The following is a 23,441-nucleotide window of genomic DNA, read 5'->3' on the forward strand; positions in this document are numbered from 1 at the left end:
CCCCCCCGTTCCGCGGAGCCGCGCGTGGCCCCGCCCCTCCCGCCCCTCCCGGCGCTGCCATTGGCCGGCGTGGCGCGCGCGCGGCCCCGGCGTGCCCGGCCCCCTGCGGGGTCACGTGATCCCCAAGATGGCCGCCGCCGCCCTGTTGTTTTGATGAATAATCTCTGCGCGGGGCAGCGGCCGCGGGCGGGCGGGGGCCGGGGTCGAGAGCTCTGAGGGGCGCGGGGGCACCGGGAGGGCGGCTTCCCCTCGGCCGCGGCGGCAGCTGAGGCGCGGGTGGGCGGCGGGGAGAGGGCCGGGGGCGGCGGTGCTGCCGGCGGGCGAGGCGCGGCGCGGTCGCCCCGGAGATGCCCTTGTGAGGCGGCCCGGGGGGCGGCGGCGGCAGGAGAGCGCTGCCTCGGAGCGGCCCCGCGGCGGGGCGCAGGAACGCGCCCTCCCTCCGGGCACCATTAAGAGGAAGGCGATGGAGGAGCTGAGCGCGGACGAGGCGAGTGCGCGGAGCCGGGGCCTGAGGGGGCGGGTGGGCCCCGCGGGGAGGGGGCGCTGGGCCGTGCTCGGACCCGAGGGTGGCGTTTGGCTGCGCAAGAAGCGATCCTGAGAAGCTCTGCCTTCGCCCCGTGTCTGTGCTCGGTGTTTTTTCTCCTGTCTCCGGGCTGTCCCTGACCCGCGACCCCCCGGCTCAGCCATGGGGTTGGGTTGCTGCTCTCCTGGTTAGTTGTTTATTCTCTGCTTCCATCTGCCAGGTAGCCTTTGTCTGCAGCGTGTTCCCTCTCTGTGTCCAGTACTAGGCGTTTATGTGTTCTTTGTGTGTGATTGGAAATTTTTGCTTCCTTAGACTCTTTGCTGAGAAGCAAGATGGGTGTGTTTGTGGTCTTATATTTAGTATCATTTCTTCTTGAAGCAGCTTGAAACAGGCTTGTCAGTTTTCCAGTGTTTCCTTTGATTTTCTTTTCTTTATTTATTCAAGATCTTCATCTTTCACTGAAGAATTCTAGTGTTATGCTGTAATTGGCAAACATCTATCTCTAATGTATATATTCTATTCACATAGAATAAGGTGAACTGTTCCTTGTTTCTTTCTTTTAAAGGATGCTGCTTTCATTTGTTTTTTAATGTAGAGTAAGGTCTTAAGTTTTGCCCTTATATTAGAGGACTTCCAAATGAATTATGTCCTGGGTATAACATGTCAGGATCTAGGGAGTTTCCCACTGTCCCTGTGTAATCCTGAAACCATGTAAGCTTTGAATCTCTCATATCTTTAAAATAATAATTTAATATGAACGTGTACTGCATGCAACAAAATGTATTGTATTGGACCTGCTGCAATACAGGCTCAGTGCTGTACTTGTATTCCAGGGAGGATCAAAAGAAATTATTTTTATTCCGTCCATATCTTATAGTGGGATTGTAGAGCAGGGTGGCTGCTGTTACTCAGATTCGTATTCCAAAAAGTTGGGATGTTTTTGATGATGCTGTCACGATTTAGCAATCCTACTGTGTTGCGTCATGATCCGGGAGAAAATGCTTTGTGCTGTTTACTTGATGAAGGTACTCATGCTCTATGGAAGCACTGAGAGAAGGAGTACAGTTCCCATGTTGGGAGGAGTGGGATGAGACACTGGTGTTGTAAGTCTGCTGTGAAAAAAGGTCTCCAATTTTACAGGTGTATTTCATGAGTACTTTGTTTACGTGCAGTTCTTCTCATTGTTGAACTGCCCTGATCCTGAGGTGTTTTATGATTAATTTCAGAATTATTTAACCTATGTAAGCTTATTTGTGTCACTGCCTTAGCACATTACTGACATCATCAAAACAACTGCATCATGGGTCTGAGGATGCAGGAAAGGAGTTCTCCATTGAGGACTCATCCACCTTTTTTGGCAGAATGTTTGTCTCCAGTGACTTTTCTGTGTCCTTCTTGTCCAGTTCAGCGAGGACCAAACCAAGTGGTCTTTTAGGTGATTGCTTGCACAATCTCGTATCATTTTAACGGAGTCAAGTTGTCACTTCTTGTTATTAAATGGATCCCTCATTGAAAAGTCAGAGCCAAGTCATTTTTAATATTCCTCCACATCTCCATTTTGCTGTTATTTGGCACAGTGGGCCCTGGGTCAGACTATATTGAAAAGTAACCTTCTGAAATATGCTATATGTGACTTCTTCAGATTCAGACTTTTTTTCAGGCAGTGATTGAAGGTGAAAAAACACTTAACGGAAGTTTAAATTAATTGCTAGGCTCTTACAGGTAAGGTTATCTTCTGTTATCAAACCATAATTAAATGTAACATTGACAGGTTGCAGCTTAAAAAAAAGAGATACACGATTGACCATACATACATTTTAGTTTCAAGAAGGCATTTTCCCCTCCTATCAACAGTGTGTCTCACTGACATTTTCTCAGTGTTGACTTTGTTAATGCACTAGAAATTGTAATTCACTACAGACCATAGTAAAATTTTTAGGAGGGGAGAAGAAGAAATTTCCTTCTTAGTGCGTGAGTTTTAGCACAGTAGATAGCACAGGATGAGAACAGGGACTTCACAGAAAAAAAGCAGAATCCAGCTAAACGTAGCATAAAGTGGGAAAGAATGATGTGAGTTTGTCGTCTTCCAACATGTATGTGATTTTTGAGTAGCACTTTCTGAGCATAGAACATGACCACTGTCACCAGAAAATGAAGCATTTCTTAAACCAGTTTAACAGGCTCTAGTGAATAAAAAAAAATAAACCTATCTATTCAAATTACCCTTAATTGTACAGATTTGGAACTCTTCTACATTATGGTCAAATAGGAAATTCCTTTAGAGTCTCACTAAGCAGTTGCCACTATAGCAGATACTGATACAGATTTGATTTTAACTGGGAATGTGTGAGCCTGAGGGACTAGCCTTCGTGGTTGTATCTTTATTACCTCGTGGAAAATTAAATTATCAGTCAACCATCTTTAACAGGGTGCTATTTTTACATTTTTTTTGTTGTGGTGCATGCAGCTAACAGCTTTTAAGAAGTCCATTTAGATCAAAAATGTATTTCTGAAAACTGCTACTTACAGATGTAGTTCAGATGTGTCCAGCAAAAACTGTCCCAGACTGTACTAGTTAAAAAGCAATGTGCTCTTCCCATTCAGCCCATTCGATTTTTTTTTATTAGGCCTTTAAAGTGTGTGTTCTGGAGCTGTGCTCTGCAGGGAAGATGGGCTCTGGAGCAGGCAATGCCATGTAATAGTTAGGACTGAATTACTTGTCGCTATTAGGTAACATAATGACACATAACAGCTTTGTCATATGTCACTGGCTCAGGTGTTTATTGCTGAATCAAGACATGGGGATTATTCAAATACCCTAAACTTCTCTAAAAATATGTTTAAAACCCCCAGCTTTGTGCTGCTTCATGGTAATTTGGGGAGTCATTCAGTCTGAAATGGGAACAGGTTAATTGGAGGGAACTCCCACACTTCTGACATGGTATTTGTGTTATGTGAAAGCAACAGGTTGGGGTCTCGTTTGTGCCTTGTGCTGTGCAAACAAGCTGTGTCTTCTGAGTCCCCAGCTGTGCCCTCAGCAGAAAGCCCATCTTCCCTCCTCTCCCTGCTGTTCAGCCTGAAGACATGGGGAATTGACTGGATTGAATGTGTCCACCAATTTTATGCCATCTTTTCAAACTTTTTTCAGCCTATACTTGGTCTTTTTAGCCTAGTATCCGTTTCTCCTCTTTTGTCTCTTACTTAAAACTTCCTAGTTTTCAGATCAAACTTCAGATTCCTGTAATAATTTTATATAAGCCTGGAGGAATGTGACAGCTTGGGGTATCCAAGAGCCAGATCTGGTCCTTTAACATGTGCTCCGTGTACCCTCAGTTGTGAAAGGTGTATCAGTCAGTGGTAAAAATATTCAGTTTATTTATATTTTAATGTGACTTTGTTCAGCAGTAAGGAAGGTAAGTGTAATTTGCCCAGCATCCTTAAAGGAGCAGGGAAAAATACTGTATTAGTTTTTATTGCGATATCTTATCTCAAAGCAGGCCAGTGTCTGTGCAGATTTTTTTGTTCTATGCCCTCTTCAGACTATTTTGCAGGGCAGGTTACAGTCTGGGGGACTGGTCCCTGAGAAAGGCGGGTGGTTGATGGACTGAGAGTGACAAATACAAGGCAGAAGATTTGTCTCAGTGTCCTCCTGTTTCAGCAGTGCTGACTGCAGGTGGATTTGCTGTAACTTGGGCATGGATCTTGCCTAGCACTGGAAGGGAAGGAGTGCCAAGTGCCCCTAGTGACCTCAATTATCTGCCTGACACTTGGAGATGTTGAAGAGGTGACCTTGTTTGAGTAATCAATTGGACTATACCTGTGAATAAATTGATAAATATATTGGTTATTATCTCTGCCTTTTTCTCCTCACGTATCTCCTTCCTTACACCTGATTTGGAACTAGCTAGCAAGAATGAATGTGAACAGTTGTGGAAGAGTTCCATATCACATTAATTGTAAAAAAGCAAGAAAAATAAGTAATCTTTCTCCTTCAGACACTGGTGCATATATGGAGTGCTTGTGTCTGCATTTGTTGTATTTGTGAGCTGTGATTGCCTAATTTGGATTCAGATACGGGAACATGTAGCTGACATTTTCTCAGTTATACCTCTGAGGGCTGAGATAGTTCTGGAGTTTTTTCAGATAAACACTTGGATGAACAACTGAAAAATTGAAATGTAAGGTACAAACGAAGAAGAGGGAAACCCTAATATGTATTACTTTTACTTAAAGGCAAAGCTGAACAATTTCTTTTTGCGTTAAGCTCCCCTATTTTGCTTGACGAGAAGAAAGGATTAGAGATTCTATTCATAGCTATTTTTTTGAGTCTTAAAAAAAATTCTTGCTGCCGTTCACGTGGTGACACACAGTTCCCACAGTTTTTGAAGTCTGATTTAATTTGATCTGTTCTTTTTCCTGTTGGAGTAGGTTTCATAGGCCATTAAATGATATAGCAATGTAGTGTAGACATTGACTTGACGCAAATCTTTTGTTCACTCTTTCAGTTGCCTGGCAGTTCTTTAGGACTATGAGCAGAAATGAAAACTTCTAAGTTGTGTGCAATGCTTGAGTGTCATAATACAAAGAGAATAACAGGAATTGCTGATTTTTGCAGGGAGCTGGCATCCTCAAATATCATACTTTTATTTTGGGCCTATTTGAAGCTGAAGATGTGAGCTTTGGGCACAGATCCTGTAAGGCAGCCTGTGATAATAAATAATTTATTTTCTGGTTTTCATTTATGTGAAACTTGAAGCATTATAAATTTAGTTTTATAAGTTTTGTCTGTTTATTTCTCGTGTATAATACTAGTATTATGTGATTACATACTGTTTTTAATAAATAGGTTTGTAACAGTTTTCTGTAGTTGGCTTTTGAAGGCAGATGCTTCTCTGTCTTAAAAGTAACATGTGAAACCAGTTTTTTAAATTCTTTGTGATGGAATGCCTCTAGGTGATAAGAGAATGTTTTTCACTCTGTCTTTACTTGTCAAGGTGCTTCTGTCCAGCACACACGATGCATGTTTTTGGTGTTGCACTTCTGTTTTGGATTGATTTGGACAGTGATGGTCTTCAATAACTTTCAACTAGACCTTCTTTAGCACGGGTGTGTTGTTATCATGTAGTGTGAAATTAAAGCAAAGGTCACATTCACGTTGTCCTTTTTATCACATTAATGCGGTTTTGTCAAATGCCAAAGTAAATGGGGAGGAGTATTGCAGGTTTTGAAATTGCTGAGCTGTAAATGTTAAACTGGTCTTACACAACCCCTCGAGGGACAAACACAGCATTCCCAGGGCAAATGGTTTTCCAAGGCAGCAAATACATACTTAAAATTCGAACACGCAGGGTACCGTAGTGCTGTGACGCAGAACAGCGGGAGAGCAGCAAGCCCAGCTCTCCTGAGCAGGCTTCAGGTAAGGCTTCAGTCTTTGCTTTGCAGGAGCCAGTCCCTGGTGTGAGGGAGGGCCGGAGGGCAGCCCCGGAGCTGTGCGGACGGGCTGGCCGTGCAGGCAGAGGTGTTCACCGGGGTTCTCTCCCTGCAGATCCGTCGCAGGCGCCTGGCGCGGCTGGCGGGAGGCTCCTCGTCCCAGCCCACCACCCCCCTGACGTCCCCGCAGCGAGAGACCCCTCCGGGGCCGCCGGGCGCAGCCGCAGCGCCGGGGCCCTCGCACAGCCTGGGCCTCAGTGTCCACAGCATGACCCCAGCTACCTCTCCCATCGGTGCGGCAGGTAGGCTGGCAGCTCCTGGCGTGCTTCCCGGGTGTCTGTGCACATTCCTCACGCAGCTCCTCGTTGTACAGCTGCTACTTCTGCTCTTACTGAAAGTAATTTTCAGAAATAAATGTTGCAAGATGGTGAACAAAGGTACTTCTTGTTTTAATTTTCCAAGTAGTAAGGGGTTTTCCGTTTATTCCATTTACGGTTGTTTTCCAAGTGTCAGTAAACTCATGGCATTTACAATATGGGTTACCAAAGCTTGAAGAAGGTTGTAATAAAGTTTAATATTATACAATATTATGGAGAAGATGTGTCAAGGAGACAGGAAAATCCCTTTCAAATCTTGCAACACAGTTTCTATTGATTGGTTTCTAGGTACATTTTAGCAATCAGTCTCAAGTTAATTTTTGATCTTTAGTTGCAAGCATTCATCACAATTAAAAATAGCAAGCTGTGGCTGGGCATTGTCAGTGTAAGAATGAAGTATTTGCATTTGCTTTCTGCTTTGTATTACTTTGGCAATTTCACCATTTACTGGAGGGAATACAAGCAGGATATTTACAAATTGTATTTATTTCAGAACATACCCAGTTCATGTATTTATGCCACGTTTGACCTAACAGAAATTAATTTTGATTTCAAATTGTCTGACTTAGAAATCAGGACACATTGGCATGTTTTCCAGTATTGTGATCTTTATCTGAAAACTTAAATTGTTTTGCATGTTATGTTACTGAGCTGAGATGTTCACAAAACCATTCCAAAACAAATGTCAAGATGGTTCTAACCAGATATTCAATATTATTTCTAATAATTTAATAGAAATAACATTTTTCCAATGCTCCTTGATAAGTTTGCAGAATTCATTATCATTTTTTTGTTTGCTTCTTGAATTTTCCAATTCTCCCTTTGGCAAGTAGAGTATTTTACAAGCTTAAATCTTGTAGTTTAATTACAGCGCCATTCAGAAATACCTAGAAGTGACTCCTTCCTGCTTGTTTTGTTTCCTTGCATCCAAAGCAGGACAGAGAAAAGCTATCAAAAGCATTTCCTGAGATAAAGTCATTGCAGATGGAATTTAACACTCTGTATTGTCCTCATGATCAAAGCTAGCAACCCAGAGGTGGAGGTGACTTCTTTTTCCTTAAGAGTGGTGCAGAGTTCACTCACTGTTCTCTCAGCCTGTGGTTACATGACTGTTTTAATCCATCTGGGGTCTGACTCTTGCTGAAAGGAGTATTTGTTGCTCTGCTGTCCATGGCAGCTGTGTGGTGCAGGGGACTGTGGGCTTAATACAAGTGAAAACTAAGCCAGGAAAAGTAAATGTTTAATTTTCAAATAGGGGAGGTCCTGATCCATCCTAGGGCGCAACTGGATAAACAATACTGCCAGCAGAGCAGGAGGTGTGGAAATGTGTACCTGGAGGTAGACATGCTCAGGTATTGGCAGATGGGTTTATCGTGGTTTGAAGTGGTTGGATAGTGAAGACCTTGGAGATTTCTGTTTTGAGAATTCACCAGGACAGTGCCTGACTGTACTGACTGGATTGGCTGATGACCCAGAACAGGAGTTTGTAGTGTTTGCTTCCTACGGTGCCATTTGTGCAGCTATTTAATAATGTGTGTCTTTTTCACGTCAGGGTAAGAGATGTGGTTGAATTGGGGAATGGATCAGGAAAAAAATGTTCATAACAGTTTATCTTGTGTGTTTATGTAGCGTAAATGAAGACTCAGCTAATGCTGTGTGGTTTGCAGCAGTTCCTTTCAGCAGCAGACTAAAGTGACTGCAGAGGATTTTAATTCATTTGGACATACAGAGAGCAGCTCCAGCAGAATAGTGTCCTTGTAAGCATCCATTGTTCAAAGGAGTTGCCTGTCATGGTGAGATCAGATGTAGGAATCGATTTCATGGAAAATACCATTATTTTGTATGTATTTTGAAAATACCTTGGGGAACCTAAAAACAGTGTTATCAGTGACAACTGGAACTTTAGGTTAAATATTTTATTGTGTACCTGATATAGCAAAGTACAGATGCAAGTAAATTCTGGAAGATATGTGTGAAAAGATGGTAGGGTAGGGTTGAGGAGGGCTATTAATGAGTGCTGCAGCATCACTGTTAAAGTACATTTTCCTGGCTGTAAGAGTAAGACCCCAAGGGAATGCAGAACAATGCAGTCTTTTGCCCTGGTAAGCCCTGTTTGCTCTGGTCTCTTTTGTCCACTGACTTAGCTAGATTTTCTTTGGGGAGAGGGAGGAAGAGAGATGAAGAACTCAAGGAATACTTATTGCTCCTTTATACTTGGTGATGTAACTCCATTGTAATAGCCCCTCCATTGTAATAGCCCAGTCCTGTTCTGATAGGACAGTTTTAGAGAGGCTCTGACAATGTCTTAAGGTAGTTGACAGAGCAGTCTTTTAAGAGATGAGTTTTTATAGGCGTGAATCTCTAAGCACTTCATGGATGCAAGTTTATCTTTGTTCTTTGTTTAATGCAGGTAAGCATCCCTAAGCTGCTGAAAGGGGAGGTAGAAAATCTGATTATCTGTAGTCAAATGTGAATATTATTAACATTTATTTACTAATGCACTGCTAAGAATACTTAAGAGCTGGATTGAAAAACAGTGTTTCCTCTCCTTTTCCATCCAAATAATGTGTAGTGCCTTCTCACTTCTGTAGTAGTGATCTTGGTGGTGCCTTTTCTTTAGGAGTAGCCCACCGAAGCCAGAGCAGCGAAGGAGTGAGTTCACTCAGCAGTTCTCCATCAAACAGCCTTGAAACCCAATCTCAGTCCCTCTCTCGGTCTCAGAGCATGGACATTGATAGTGTCTCCTGTGAGAAAAGGTAAAAAATGCAGCTTGTAACAGCTGGCAAATATGGCACAATGCTGATGGTCAAACCTCTTAGCAGGACAATGCTCTGCCCTCTCTCCCTCCCAGCTGTGTTAATTCAGTAGGGTTAATGCTTAAAAGCCATACACTGTTTAGACCGCTGTAATGCTTTTTCTAGTCTGGTTTTAATGGGAATTCCTGACCTAAAGTGGTAAAAAACAAAACATTGTCTTAGACATTAAGAGATGAGCATGTCTGGTGGGGATAATTCAGCTACTCTATTTAAAATAAAAAGGTTATGGGATGTAATAGCTGTGTAGTTTGTATTGCCTGCTGAAGAAATTTAGACCTCAAATGTAATATGAGAAATATTTATCAGCCAGTGATTTTAACTGCTGTTTGTGCATTGCTTTCTCTGCTGCATCTGCTTAAGGGGACACACTTTCAGTCAGCATCTTACAGAGGACTGTCTGCAGCTTTCTACAAGTTAATGGACTTTTTCTCTTATTTCCACTTCCAGTATGTCCCAGGTAGATGTGGATTCAGGAATTGAGAACATGGAGGTTGATGAGAACGATCGCAGAGAGAAACGGAGTCTGACGGACAAGGTGAGTCTGGGTTGTGCTGCCTGGAACCTGGAGGAGGGATGAGCTCAGTTATCTCCATATATCAATATCCATATATCGTGTATCCATTTTTTAATACACAGTAGGCCTGAATAAACTTTGAAGATTATTGCATCTTATTTGTGTAGCGCTTGGTAGCCTACTCACAAAGTACTGCTTCAAATGTATGTTATGTATGCTGGAGTAACGTTGTCTAATAAGGTTTTCTTCTAGATATTAAAAGAAAATCTGTAAGAATTAGCTATCAAGTTTTAGAGAGATGGTAGAACCCTTTAAAGTAGAAAAAGAAAGCAACTACAAAGCTCTAATCCACTCCTCAAATTGTCCTTTTTGTCATTTTAGACCCACGTGAAATAGAGCCATAAAGAAATGGGACATCAGTTTAATAGAGACAAGTTTCTACAGCAGTGCTTGCAGTGCTCGTTAGATGTCTTTGTTTATTCTGCCCTGTCAGTAATAAGCTCAGTTGGTAAAAGCCTGGCCTGAAGCCATGCAGCAGCAATGCTGCTGCAGGATCCTTCGGGCATCCCGAGCTGCAGGCTGCACTCAGGGCTTCCACTGGGGACTGAACAGCCTGGCATGGAGGACACTCCTTGAGTCAGGGGTGGGGGGAAGCCGGAAAGTAAATTAAATCTTTGCAGCCTGAGTTGATACTTCTTACTCATTTGAAGAAACCAAAAATTAAGTAGATGGGAAACAATGTTGTCCTTATACATGAGCAGAACATTTTCTTGCCTGGTTGTATGCGTTGGAAATGATGTCATCAGTGAAACTTTTTTTCAGAAATAGGCAGGAGAGGTAGAAGTATTTGAAACCAATAGAATATTGATAGATGATAAAGTCAGTGAAAATGTATTAATGTTCCAAAATTTATGGTTTGTTAAGGTGTTGAGAGAAAGCTTTTGAGAAGGATACAGTGCTGGTAGTTGCTGGAAATCTGATAAATCTAGGCTTACCTGGTGGTCATTATGAGGCCTCAAGTTTAAAGGAAAAAAGGGAGATTTTTAGTGACAACCTTGTTTTTTTCAGTCTGTTTTGTTCTTCCTCATTGACTTATTTCTTCTAAAAGAAGAGTGTTACTATCTTGAGAGGTAAGATACATAGCAGTGCAAGGTGCACTAGTATTAGTCAAATACCAGAATTTGGTTTTAGATCGAGTTAATATCTACAACTCTCATGGACCTCTTGCAGGAAAATAGCCTCAGAGTCAAAATTTGAAATGCTGCGGAGCTGAATTTTCTGTTTTGTGTATTACATTGCTTCTACAGTGTTGGTAGAAGAGTGTAGGGGAGGGCAGAGTTGTGGTACTGGCTTGTCATGTACGTTCTGGCAACTTTTAAAGGCCACCTCTCCTCACATTGCAGGGGTAATTACTTCCTTTGTGTTCCATCATTTTTTCAGGTGCACACTCAAAGCTGCCTTAGGGGTGTAGGAACCCACCTGTAACCTTTGCCAGACACTCTGTGTGGCCGCATTCGTGTTAGAGAAACTAGTTTTTCATTTTGAGCAGAGTTTACACCATGTTTCCTTTCTTGGAAGAACAGGGAACAAGGAAAATTCTTGAGTCTTTTGTCGTGTCCTGACTTCATTCAGCTGAAAGATGTCTTTAACTTGGGCAAGGTGTGAAGGCAGGAAAGAACTGGGGAAGCTTTTTTTCTTCCTGTGCTTTCATTTTTACCAAAAAAATCTTAAATAAGTGTAGATAATGAAAATTTAAATCCCAAATTAATTCTTTAAAGCAGACACCATAAGTATCTCCGTTGAATTTTCCTTCTTAGTATACAGTTTTGAATGTTACAATTTTGGAAATTATGCTGGATTTGAGTATTTCTGCTACATCTTTGCTGCATCCCTTGTGTTTCTTCAGGTGCTTTTTCCAAATTTTGTCAAATGTATCAATATTCCTTTATGATTACACAAAACCTGCCATTATGAGTTAAGCTGAAGCCATTTAAGGAAGATCTGTATCTGATTGTAGGTTGAGTAATACAGTTGCAGGTCAGGTGTTGATTGTTTTGTTACCCCCAGGAGCCTCTGTCCGGGTCGGAAGTGTCTGAGGAACAAGCTCTGCAGCTGGTCTGTAAGATCTTCAGAGTCTCTTGGAAGGACCGAGACAGAGATGTTATTTTCCTGAATTCACTCTCTGCCCAGTTCAAGCAGAACCCAAAGGAAGGTGGGTACCTGAGCAGGAGGCACTGGCAGGGTGGTTTCTCTTGAGTGGTGTGTTCCCCCCACTCCTTATTTTTAACCTTTTTGTCCCTCTGCTGCAATACCAGAGCCACCTACTTGTGGTCTTTGCTCAGTTTCAACATCTGCTGTCAGCAGACGTAGCAGGAAATGGAATCTTGGAGCAGGAGCATGGGACTGATGGCTCATAGCTCCTGTTTTAATCAATTGGTCTGCTCTTGTTGGTTGTGTTTTTGGTCCTCAAACTAATGTGCTGATCCAGAGCACGTTGCTGGTTCCATTTATTTTTTCAGAAACATTTTTGTGAATTAAAGGATCGTCTTGCGTCATAGTAGACATCTAGCAGTTAATTTGTTAAGCCAAAATTTCCTGATTATTTTATGTAACAGGCTATATATCCTATGTTAGCTGTAAGGTACAACCAAAACAATTGTTATTTTATGTGTATGTGCATGTTTTGTTTTCGTTTCTTTGACACAACTTGCCCAGCTCAACAGCAGAGTGGGAAAATAGGAGTGCAACACACAAGACAACTTTAATAGCTAACTATAGGAGCATTAGGTCATCTATGATCTCCTGTGTTTTCCATAAAGGCTGGTTTTTTTGTGTAGCTGTAATTCCAGAACTTAGGTTAATATAGACAGTGATAATTACAGATGTGTCAGTGGGTTGTTTTTGTCAAAACCAGAGCTCAATTCACAGAAGTCTGTTTCTGTCCTTTTTTTCTCTGCTAATGTTTACATCTGACTACTGTGTAGATGAAGACAGAGGTGAGGATATTGACTCTCTTCTTCTTAACAGTGTTTTCAGATTTTAAGGACTTGATTGGGCAGATTTTGATGGAAGTGCTGATGATGTCCACCCAGGCAAGGGATGAGAACCCCTTTGCCAGCCTGACAGCCACATCCCAACCCATTGCTGCAGCTGCCCGCTCTCCTGACAGAAGCCTGATCTTAAACATGGGCTCCAACCCTGGAAGCAGCCCCATGTTCTGTAATGTGGGCTCCTTTGGTTCCAGCTCGTTATCCAGGTGACTTCTGATTGTAACTGAATACTGATTTCACTTGAATACTGATTGGTAGACTAGAAGAGAGAAAAGGGCATAGAAGTGTCCCAAGAACAATAAATAGATGGATTTTTAAAGTTTTTCACTCTTTTTCGTGTGAGTGTCCCTCCATTTCAGCATTTTTGATTACACTGCCATGGCTAGGAATGTCTTTGATAGATTCAAGCAATGTAACTGTTTCCTACTGAGAAGTATCCCTAACTTGCATCAAGAAGGCCATGACTTTTAAAAATGTGTAGAATATGACATAGTTTTATTCAACGACAGTAGAAAAGAATAATGTGTGTGAGCTGCAGAAATATTGCTGAAGAGTCATCAGGAGGGCAAGGACTTCTCTTGCTCATTTTATTTTTTTCACCCTTTTTCTGCATATCCTAAATTGTTGCTTTTTTTTTTTTCTTTTTCCCCTGTAACTGGTTTAGTCTCTATGGGACTAGTCCAGCTCCTCCTACCAATTTCACAAGCTATGTACCAATGACTGGTTCATCTCTTACCCCACCAGCCAGTTCAGTTGCCACCACAGCAGTGCCTCCCATTACTGTCAGCTCTCACCTCCCAGCAGCAAGCCCCTCCTGGACACAGCCTTCCTCTCCGCGGTACCGGCCATACACCGTGGCCCATTCCGGAGGCTTTGCTGCTTCTTCCATCCCGCGTTCCTTGAGCATTTCCATCCCATCTAGTTCTCCAAGTCCTCCAGCCATGCCAGTCAGCACATCCAGACACAGGCCCACAGCCATGGGTCCACCTTTGTTTACTGCTTCACCCCGTGCCTTGCGCAGGCGTCCTTCCTTACAGAGCAGGATTCCTCCTAGGTATTGCACAAGAGCAGAGTGTGTTTGATGTGTGCTCTGCAGGGTGTGGCATCAGCGTGCAGTATGGAAGGACTTATGTTTGTGCTGAGCTCACCCTACTCACCCTGAGTTGATTTCTGCGTTTGGGTTTGTGCTAATACCTTGACTTGCTAACCAGGTGTCTTTGCAAAATGTTCGACCTGCTTGTGTGCATTTGAGGTGTGATGTAATTACTTTAAAAGTAGCAATGTGATTTTAATTTCCTCCTCTTCATATATCCATTCCAGTTAAACTATAAGCTTTCTGTTCAGTTGTTGCTGCTGGATAGTAAACCACATAAACCTGCTGCTCCAAAATCAGTTTTCTCAGTAGGGCCTTAGTTAATTTGTTGAAAGCTGGTACTTGTTGGACTAGGTTGGATTTGACTCCCTGGTGCACAGATTTAAATTACAGATCAGCATATTTCAGAATGCCAGGCTAAGTACCACTGCTTTTCCTCTCTTGGCTGTTCGTGGAATCCCTTGTTCCTGCAGGAGAGAGAAACAAACACACAAGGTTTTGAGACCACTGCTTTAAAGTCATTAGCTTAGAACTGCAATATTTATTATTCAGTCATGTCTAAACATTCCACTTCAGCCATAATTTTTATTTGGTCTCAAAAATTCTTTTTCAATTTTTGTGTTGTAAACGTGTGGTGTTTTTGATACCTGAATAACTTGTAGTAGTGTAACAGAGCATGTTAGTATGGTCCTGGTTTTACTAACATGGAGTCACCTGTTGTTTGCATGCTTAGAGAAGATGATTTTTGACAGACTTAAAAAGAAAAGCTACCATTTACTTTTTCTTCTGGCTTTAAAAATCTGATGGCCTTTTCCATTTTTGTTGTGGTAGTTTATACGACAACCCTTTCTCCTTCCTCCTTCTTGCTGTTTCTGATGTGTCTGAGGACAGTAGTGATGAAGAAAATGAAGACGATGATTTTTCTTGTGTCCAGTTTGGGTCCAGGTATTGGAGAAAGAGAATGTAACCTGCATGTTTGGTTGTTTAGGAACTAACAGTCTGTGTAGTGTCAAGTACAGAGTAATTTGTACTTCAAAGTAATTTGGGGAGCAACTGAAGGCGAGGATGTGACTTGGCTGGCTCGTTAAGTTGGTGTGTAGACATGGGTAATGAGTACAGTTAGTCAGCTCTCCTTTGGAGACGTGACTAAGGTAAATAAATGTTCATCATACTGTACTTTAGGCCTAATGAGCGTGGTTTCTGAGATGATGTTTGAGTGGAACTTCTCTTTGGCTGTATGAGTAGAAGGCATAGTATTCGCCCGTGGCTGTAATTATAAATCACTGGTACATCATGGGCATGCTTTCCTATGAAAAACTGGAAAATGAGGACAAGGGTTAACATGCAGACAAAGATACAGTGACAGATAACCAGCTGATGCAAACAATGGGATTTTGAACATTGGTTGCTGCTTGACAGCTGAGAATCCTCCTTTAGCCCGTGGAGAAAATACACCTGAAATCTTACACCAGTCCTTCGATGGGGTTATTGTAGAGAAGGGTAAGGGAAGCAAGAGCAGAGTTTTACAGGCTACACACCTGTGGAGTGACTGGGAGGAAAGGGCTCCTCCAGGGCTTTCAGTCCACTGGGTATATAGTTACAGCAAAAATCAGGGCAAATTTAGTTGCTTGACCTTTCTAAAACAAAGCCAGCTTAGGACTTTAGGAAGTATCTGGTAATGTCAAGGAATGCCCAAAAATATCTTGCCCCCATTAGCTTTTTTGTCTGATTGTTGCTGTGCTATGTTGGGACACTGCTGCTGCATTCGCTGTTACCTACAGCACCTTCCAAGTAGCATCTCCTCTTTTCTACTGCAGTCTGATTTCGGGAGAGGGAACTTGATAACACAGCTATAGGAGGGATTTATGTATGTGGAATTTAGGGTTATTTTCCCCACTGCTTTGTTTAGTTTGTATCGTGTTGGTGACTCAGTCCAAATGTTGGATTGAGTTGCCAAGCTTTGGATAGGATTTCTGCTGTGCTTCTGGGGTTTTAGTGTGTTTATTGTATCACGGCATTTTGCAGACAGCAGTAAGTTGTTAGTTAAAATATAAATACAGTGGCTGTACAACTATGCAGCAGCTGGCATGCTGAAAGCACCAAGGCATTCAATATATGAGCTTTGTGTTAGAATAGTTTGAGTTATTGCTGCAGTGAAATCATTAGTAGAGTGACTGTAGAACGAGTAGGTTTTCATATAAATTTATGTTCTTAAAAGAGTATTTTTTAAGCTGGATGTGAGAAGCCAAGAGGTTTAAAAAAGAGACCATTAAAAAAGCCCCATGTGCATGATTTTGTGGTTACTGAGCACTATTTCAATAGAGCTGTGTTTTACATGGATTAGTTTTAATTGAATAACTGAAAACATCTCTCTGCGAACAGAGATTGCTGCTATTAGAATGTTGTGTTTCTTAAGCATCCGGTAGCTCAGCATGTTAACAGCAATAACCTTTCCTGGCTTTATTGGTTGGACTGTAAAGTTTGCACAATAGATTTGTATGGCTCAATTATAGAAATGTAAATTATGTTACAGTTAAAAGGAAATTCCAGTTCTGACAGTTTATAGTTTTAAATATGTTTTTAAAAAGCTGTATTTGAGGAAACCAATAGTCTTATTTTCCAGTTTAAGATCTGGGGCTCGTAAATTGGTCTTCATTCAAATCTATCCTGACTGTACACAGACTTCTCTTTGAGAATTGCAGCAGACCATCCAAGTAACTGCTGGTTTTTAGATTTCATTTGCATTAAGTGAATATTTCATGTCTTTAGTCTCTTCTGTAAAATGAGGATTTTGCTTTTAATTAGCTTTGTCAAGCTGTTATGTAGAGAAGAATTCTGTTGAGATAACAAGTCTGAGATTGAGAGTTGTGGGTCTGTTCTTACTTTTGTGTTCAATTTCTCTCATCTCAAGAATGGTTTTGGTTTTGTGGGTTTAGTTTTTGTGTTTACAGTATCAGTGCTTTCTTTTCCCCACTGAGGCTGTGCTACTTAATGAAATGATGTATTTTACTGAACTGAAATGAACTGAGTTGAAATGAAATGATCTTGAATGCAGGAATGTAAAAAACAGCAGCAGCATGGATATATTGCCTCTGTTTTATGGATTCTTCTTCCTTAGAGCACCTGAAGTGGTTGTGTGTAGCCCTGTCAGCCCAGGTCTCTTCTCAGCAGTGGGAGGCTCCTGCCTCCTGTGGTTTGGTGGTGTTAACAGAATTTTGACATTTCTGCCGTTCTGAACGGTGGCATGGAAGGGTTGTGGTGTCCTGAGTGTCAGGTACAACTCAAAGGCTGTTTGTTTTCTCTGTTGCATTGTGAGACCAAGATTTACTGATTCCCATCAAAGTTATGCACCTTGTGGCTGTCTTTCAGGCACTTGTTTAATAAGGCATTTCCAGCTCTGAACTTCAAGGGCTGGACAAGCTGTTACGTGGAGAGCTCTTCATAGATCACGGAAATTACCTGAATTATCACAGAAATTACCTGAATCACTGTGCCATGTGTGTGATGGGATGGAGAGGAATGTTCATGAATTGTTTGATTGTGCAGTGAAGAACTCTACCTAATGCTTTTTTTCTGCTTTCTGTGTGTTTTAAAGTGTGGGAGGCTCTGGCAGCTCGAGTGTTTCTGATTCCTGCAGTGACCACTTCACCATTGAAAACTGTAAGGAGACAGAGATGCTGAACTACCTCATTGAGTGTTTTGATAGGGTTGGAATAGAGGAGAGAAAAGCACCAAAGGTATGTTTCAGATGAGTGAGGTTGTAGCAGTGCTGTCACAAACACTCCTCTGACTCATTAGTGGGGAAAGTTGGTGGGAATGATAATTCTTCTTGATGGCTTTGCTGTAGAAATAGATTTACTGAATTTATTTGGGCCCTTTGATTCTTGTTAATTCATCAAATTTGAGTGATGCATATATTTTGTATCTCTTAAATAAGCACTGTGTTAGAAATCATCCTTCCTATTTCCATCTACTACATTTTATCCAAGTTCATTCTGTATAAAACAATTTTGTGAGACCAGCTCCCTTGTCAGTGTTCTGTATTCTACTCTAAGCTTTTGCTTCTGGGGAAAAAACAACCAACCAACATTATTTATATATAATCTGGAAGGTTTTAACTGGAGTAGTTTTAGTCTTAGTGTGCATATTACATTATACTGCACAAATAAGTTTATTGTCTTTCCTGTGTGTTCTGTATTTAAATTCTGATTTGTATTAAAATAACGTTGTTTTTGTCAGATGTGTAGCCAGCCAACAGTTAGCCAGTTACTGAGCAACATCCGATCCCAGTGCATTTCACATGCTGCTCTGGTGCTACAGGGATCCTTAACACAGCCAAGGTAAATCAAGCTGATGTTAATCATGAGAGTTAGACTGTCCCAGGATTCTTTTTTTCTTCTGAGGGTTAGATAAGAAAACTAAGATCAGTTGTTGGAGCAGGAGAATTATGTTCCAGAGGAATAGTTTGTTGCTTTACAAATGATGAGTTGGTGGAGAGCAGTTTGAGTGCTTTCTAACTGCATTTGTGTAAAATCAGCCAGGTTGAAGTGAACAGTTTAAGCAGAGGATCAGGAACCGAGCTGGTTTTTGTCTTGCCTTACGCTTCAACTGTTTTAGTTACAGATTGTCGGGGCACTACACCTGGGAAAGTCAGTAACCAATAGAGCTGTGGTCTTAAAATGTGTAGCAAAACCTGCAGAAGGAACATAGCAGGTGTTTTGCTCCAGAGTTACCATGGCAGGTTCGGTAATAGAAAGCTGTCTGTCCTAAATCACCACTCTGGGTTTTCAAGTGCAGTTGTTTAACCAGCAGCCAGTTTAGTTAGAACACTAAAAAGGTTTTTAAAATAGGATACGTGGCTTTTACTAAAATCTGCATAAATTTATATTTGTGTCCCCAAAGAATACTTCAATAATCTTTAAAAGTGCACCAGTTATCTGGTGTGCCTTGAGGTCAGTTTTGTCTCTGCGTGAACCAGTGTTGACATTAGTTGTGTAAATATATAGTAAGGAAAAAAGACACTTCTTTCAAAATGCTAGGAAGCAGTTAAAAGCCACATTAAAAGTAATGACTGTATTAATTCAGAAAAGACTAATGTTATGTTCTTTTTTTAATCTGGAAAAACAGATGTAAGAAAATGTTGTTCCTTCACCAGTTGATCTTAACAAAGGGGTTTTTTTATTAGAGGGGGTAGAAGGAGCAACAAATTACTACACAAAAGCTGTTGTTTTCTTCCAGCCTCGTTAACTGCAGTGTGATGTTGGCAGCAGCATCTGTTTGAGAATAACCTTTCCCCAAGTAACTTGAGCAGACAAGATTAGTTACTTCTGAAAGGAATAGGTGTATCCAGACATTGATAATGTGCTTGCAGACACATCCTTGCATGTGGCTGCTCTGATGTTTTTGCAAATACTACTGCAAATAATCAGTAGTTTTGTATTTTAATTTTTTTTTAATACAAATTAAGGTCATTGCAGCAGCAGTCTTTGCTGGTACCATATATGCTGTGTAGGAATCTCCCATTTGGCTTCATTCAAGAATTGGTGAGAACAACTTACCAGGATGAAGAGGTGTTCAAACAGGTAAGGCATAGGTAAAAAGTAGCTACAGCACATGATTCTATAATTTGCGGTATCCGAGAGAGTGGATTGTCAGAAGTTTAGTCAGTGTCTCGTAGTCCTCTAGGACTAGCAGCTTGTTAAAGCAATTGGACTTTGGTTTTGTTCTTTTTTTAACTCTTTTAACATTTTGTTAAAAAGGCTGACTTTCAGTATTTGCTGGTTCTAAGTATTAAAAGTGCATTTGCTAATATGCAGCACACACTAACACAGAAGTGGACTACTTGGAATGTGCAGGCATATATTGCAAGGTTAATCTTGGTTTTCGTCCTTTTGTACAGAACTCCTAAAAATGTACGTGTTAGGATGGCAATCTTCTGCAATCCTGCTCAGAGTTACTGTGTTTTCCATCTTGCAATCTTTACCCTTCTTTGCATCTTTAACAGTTTGTATCTAAGGTGCTAAGAGCAGTTTACAAATCCTAGTCCAGTAATTCTTCATGTTTACAGAGGAAATGACTGAGGAACATTAGGTGGTTTGTTCTGTGTGTCAGAGTAGCTCACTGAGATGATAAATAATTAAGATACAAAACTAGCGAACTTCTAGCCTGTATACTGTGAAGCGGATCAATAAGGCTGTAATTGTCTCTAATTAGCACTCCCATAGTATTGTGTGATTTGGCTGTAAAGAGGCCTTTGAAATGGCATTTGACCCTTCCAGTTTTGCAAAGAATGACATTAGATAATTTTTATGTGTAGTGCAAGTAACTGTTAATAATTTATGTTTCTGTCTGGACTTCTTTTAGTAGAGGTTCATGTAGTTGAAAGTACATTTAAGCATGACAAAAAGTGGTTGTAAAAGTGTTAGAAGTCCTGCCCTGGAGAAGAGAAGCATTCCTGGAGCTGAAGCACATGGCCACCTGTATAGTGCTTTTCTGTAATATGATTTAATAATATTTTTTGTCTCTTCACAGGAGCAACACAATATACTTTAAAATTCAGTGGGACTCCTGTTGTTGTTGCAGAATTACTATGGGTTTATTTTGTGAGGGTATAGTTGTCAGAACTGTACAATTGGGACTTATTAAATGGGTGCAATTACTTCTGATTAATAAGTCCCTGTCAACTCATTTCCTCTTTCCTAACAATCCTTGACTGCTGCTTATTATCTTTACCAACTTACACATCATGCAAAATTAGAGCTGTATTATTGCCCCAAATGTACAGAAAAATAAATTATTACCCATTTGGGCAATAGGTTGTTGGACACCTGTCCAGAACCCGTGCACTTGTTTGTGTCTACAACACACAGAGAACTTGCTCACAGAGAACATGCAGGGAACTCGATGGAGCAACACCCCATTGCTTAGACTACAGCACACAAGTTGGGTTTTAGCTTTGAATACCCTTTAAAGCCTTCAGGCTTAACTGATAAAAATTTAAAAAAAATCCTAGTTTTTGTTTTGTGTAACTTGCACTATTTGAAGAATGAACAGGCATTTCATGCTTTGTGTGGCAATGGAGTCATTTGATTGCTTCCTGTTCTTGAATAAAGTAATTTACTTGTGTTTTTACAGATCTTTATTCCCATCTTACAAGGCCTGGCTGTGGCTTCCAAAGAGTGCTCCCTCGATAGTGACAATTTTAAATATCCCCTTATGGTAAGGACTGTCCATTTCTAGAAGCAGGTTCTTTATGTTTGGTGATAACATGCGGCTTCTAAGCAAGATAACACTTCAACACTTTGGGGATTCTTTTTGGTTAGTGGATTGCTATTAAACTCTGTCAGAAGATAAGGGGCATGAGATGTGTAAAGAACATTAAAAATTTAGTGGAGTGTGAGGCCATTAGTGTCTTAAGCTTAATGAACGCTGTTTGTATAGTGGTCTGCTCAAATGTTTGTATGTATTGCTTTATATAAAATCAATCAAATGTATGGATTTCATCATGCATAACTGTAATACTGTGGATGGTTATAAAATCCCACTGAACTCCTCTCAATTTAAATCTGGGGAATAACAACCAATAAATATCCATACCAGTGTATGTTTAGACTCAACTTTTGTATGTGAGGAAACTCAAATAGGTTGCATTAAACCCAAATTATTTGGAGTCTATCTACTGAGAAAAATATCTTCATATTCCCTGATGACTGAAAAGGTGAAGGGGTTATTTGTAGTCTTATTAAAGTGTGTACTTCAGTCCTAAGTCTGCTTTCCTCCTACTGCTTTTATTGACAAAACAAACCAGTCTTTTGCAAACTGTGTTTGGCCACCAAAAGAGCAAGTTGGATTCTTGGTAAATTGAGTATTGTCAACTTAACACCTTCGGATCCTTTTAGGTTCTTCAGTGTATGATGCCAAAAAAGGCTGTTGCACCTCAGATTTGTTTTGTATTTAAGGAAATCAGCTGGACGGGGGTGCTGTAAGTCAAATTGACTAAGTAACTCTGGTACTTGGCAAAAAACATTAGTTTTTCTGGTTTTGTGTTTTCCTGCTCTTTTGTCATCCTCCCAATTTGTGAACTGCTACAGATTTGGCTGTTGGCTGCAAAGAAGGATTACTTGAAAATGAGTCTGTGTTTTCCGTATCTCTAGTTGGCACAGTGTGAAACAAAAGGATGCAATGGTAGTTACTCACTGTAGTATAATTGAAGACTGAGAACATGTAACCCAGGACAAGTGGGAAAGCCAGCAGTATCTTTGTGTTCCCAGAATTCTCTGTTACGACTGCTTGCTTCTTTCTGTACTGCAGTTGAAAGTGAGCTAGAGATCTTGGGTAGGATTCTTTGTTGCTGGGTTCTGTGTTCATTTGACATTTTTCCACTCTGAGTCAGAAGACAAAGGCCTTGGTGTATGGATTAAACAATTGCTCTATTTATTATTGTTACTGGTTTTAATGGGGCAGGTCAGGAGTCCAGCACAGGCGTTGTCATGTTCTGAGCAAACAACAATTTGCACAGCTAATTTTTGGAATAAGTGCAGTAATTTATTATCCTGTGAGACATGTTGGCTTTTTTGAGGCAACTTGGAGCAGATGCAAAAGCTAAAATGGGAGCAGGGTGTGCTTTAGTTCTCTTTGGACATCTTCACTGTGGCAGTGAAGTTTTTCTGCTAATCAAGGGAAAAAGGTTCAGCTCTTTCAGCAGTTTGTCATAGTAAGCTTGTTTTTTGCAGACAGGTTACTTAGGAATTACTCAAAAAAGTAATTTTTATTGGGATTTTTTTATAGGCACTATGCGAACTTTGTGAAATCAAGTTTGGGAAAACACACCCTATGTGCAGTTTGGTGAGTGTCTCCAGTTTGAGTTTTTTCAAGTAAAAAGAACCATGTCACTTATTTTGGTGGTGGTGTACAATTCCTGTTGATAATGTTCTCCAGAACTCTAAGCAAGAGTACTGGAGCCTGTCATGCAAAACAGTAGTTTAAATTAAGCTGGTAGAGGGAGTCCTTTACCCTGAGAATTTATTAAAACTGGGACATACACGAGTTGCTTGGGTTGCTGGAATACTGAGGAGATGTTTCCATTTTGCCCTGGGCATGACTGAGGGATGGAGGTTTGAGGGTGTGTGGCAGACACTGGAAGGTGACAAAGCAGGATGGCTGACATGGCAGCTTTGAAGAACTTGCTGTTTCTCCTATTTTTAGGTTGTCTCTTTGCCCTTGTGGTTGCCTAAATCTTTAAGCACAGGTGCAGGAAGAGAACTGCAAAGGCTTTCCTACCTTGGAGCCTTCTTCAGCCTCTCTGTCTTTGCTGAAGATGATGTAAGTGTCACAGAAGGACGTTGACAATAGCATGGTGGAGTTCTTTTGTTGTGAGGGGTTTTTTTACTTCCCCAAAACATTTCAATACATTTGCCAATATTCATCTTACTTTCAGAACAAAGTAGTTGAGAAGTACTTCTCGGGTCCTGCCATTACTCTTGAGAACACCCGGGTTGTTAGCCAGTCTTTGCAGCATTACCTGGAATTAGCAAGGGTAAGTATTCTCATTCCTTTAAAAACATAATATGTGGGTTTTTTTGGTCTTGACATAGATGAAGAACATAATCTAAAAAAATTACCTTCTGTCTTAAACCACA

The 23,441-nt window shown here is 41.0% G+C and overlaps 1 protein-coding gene across 4 annotated transcripts in view; it reads left to right on the forward strand.

Moving 5' to 3' along the window:
- The first annotated feature begins 316 nt into the window (after window positions 1-316).
- UBE4B (ubiquitination factor E4B) overlaps window positions 317-23,441 on the forward strand; it is a 36,989-nt gene continuing 13,864 nt past the window's right edge. Inside the window, exons 1-14 of one of the 4 annotated variants that reach the window (XM_042032174.1) lie at window positions 317-487; window positions 6,069-6,255; window positions 8,951-9,086; window positions 9,594-9,681; window positions 11,728-11,872; window positions 12,688-12,916; window positions 13,375-13,764; window positions 17,399-17,540; window positions 18,043-18,143; window positions 19,271-19,385; window positions 20,938-21,021; window positions 22,591-22,647; window positions 23,008-23,124; window positions 23,240-23,338. In XM_042032174.1, coding sequence (XP_041888108.1) covers window positions 464-487; window positions 6,069-6,255; window positions 8,951-9,086; window positions 9,594-9,681; window positions 11,728-11,872; window positions 12,688-12,916; window positions 13,375-13,764; window positions 17,399-17,540; window positions 18,043-18,143; window positions 19,271-19,385; window positions 20,938-21,021; window positions 22,591-22,647; window positions 23,008-23,124; window positions 23,240-23,338 — 1,914 coding nt within the window. In that variant the 5' untranslated portion in view covers window positions 317-463. Of the gene's footprint in view, window positions 488-5,335; window positions 5,940-6,068; window positions 6,256-8,950; window positions 9,087-9,593; window positions 9,682-11,727; window positions 11,873-12,687; window positions 12,917-12,944; window positions 13,765-14,634; window positions 14,749-17,398; window positions 17,541-18,042; window positions 18,144-19,270; window positions 19,386-20,937; window positions 21,022-22,590; window positions 22,648-23,007; window positions 23,125-23,239; window positions 23,339-23,441 lie in introns of those variants that run through there. The other 3 variants (XM_042032171.1, XM_042032172.1, XM_042032173.1) reach the window with 3 other exon arrangements.

This window comes from Corvus kubaryi, unplaced genomic scaffold (genome assembly GCF_017639235.1).
Source record: "Corvus kubaryi isolate FWS band 111438036 unplaced genomic scaffold, C.kubaryi_AGA036_p1.0 37352, whole genome shotgun sequence".
In the NCBI taxonomy this organism is placed as follows: domain Eukaryota; kingdom Metazoa; phylum Chordata; class Aves; order Passeriformes; family Corvidae; genus Corvus; species Corvus kubaryi.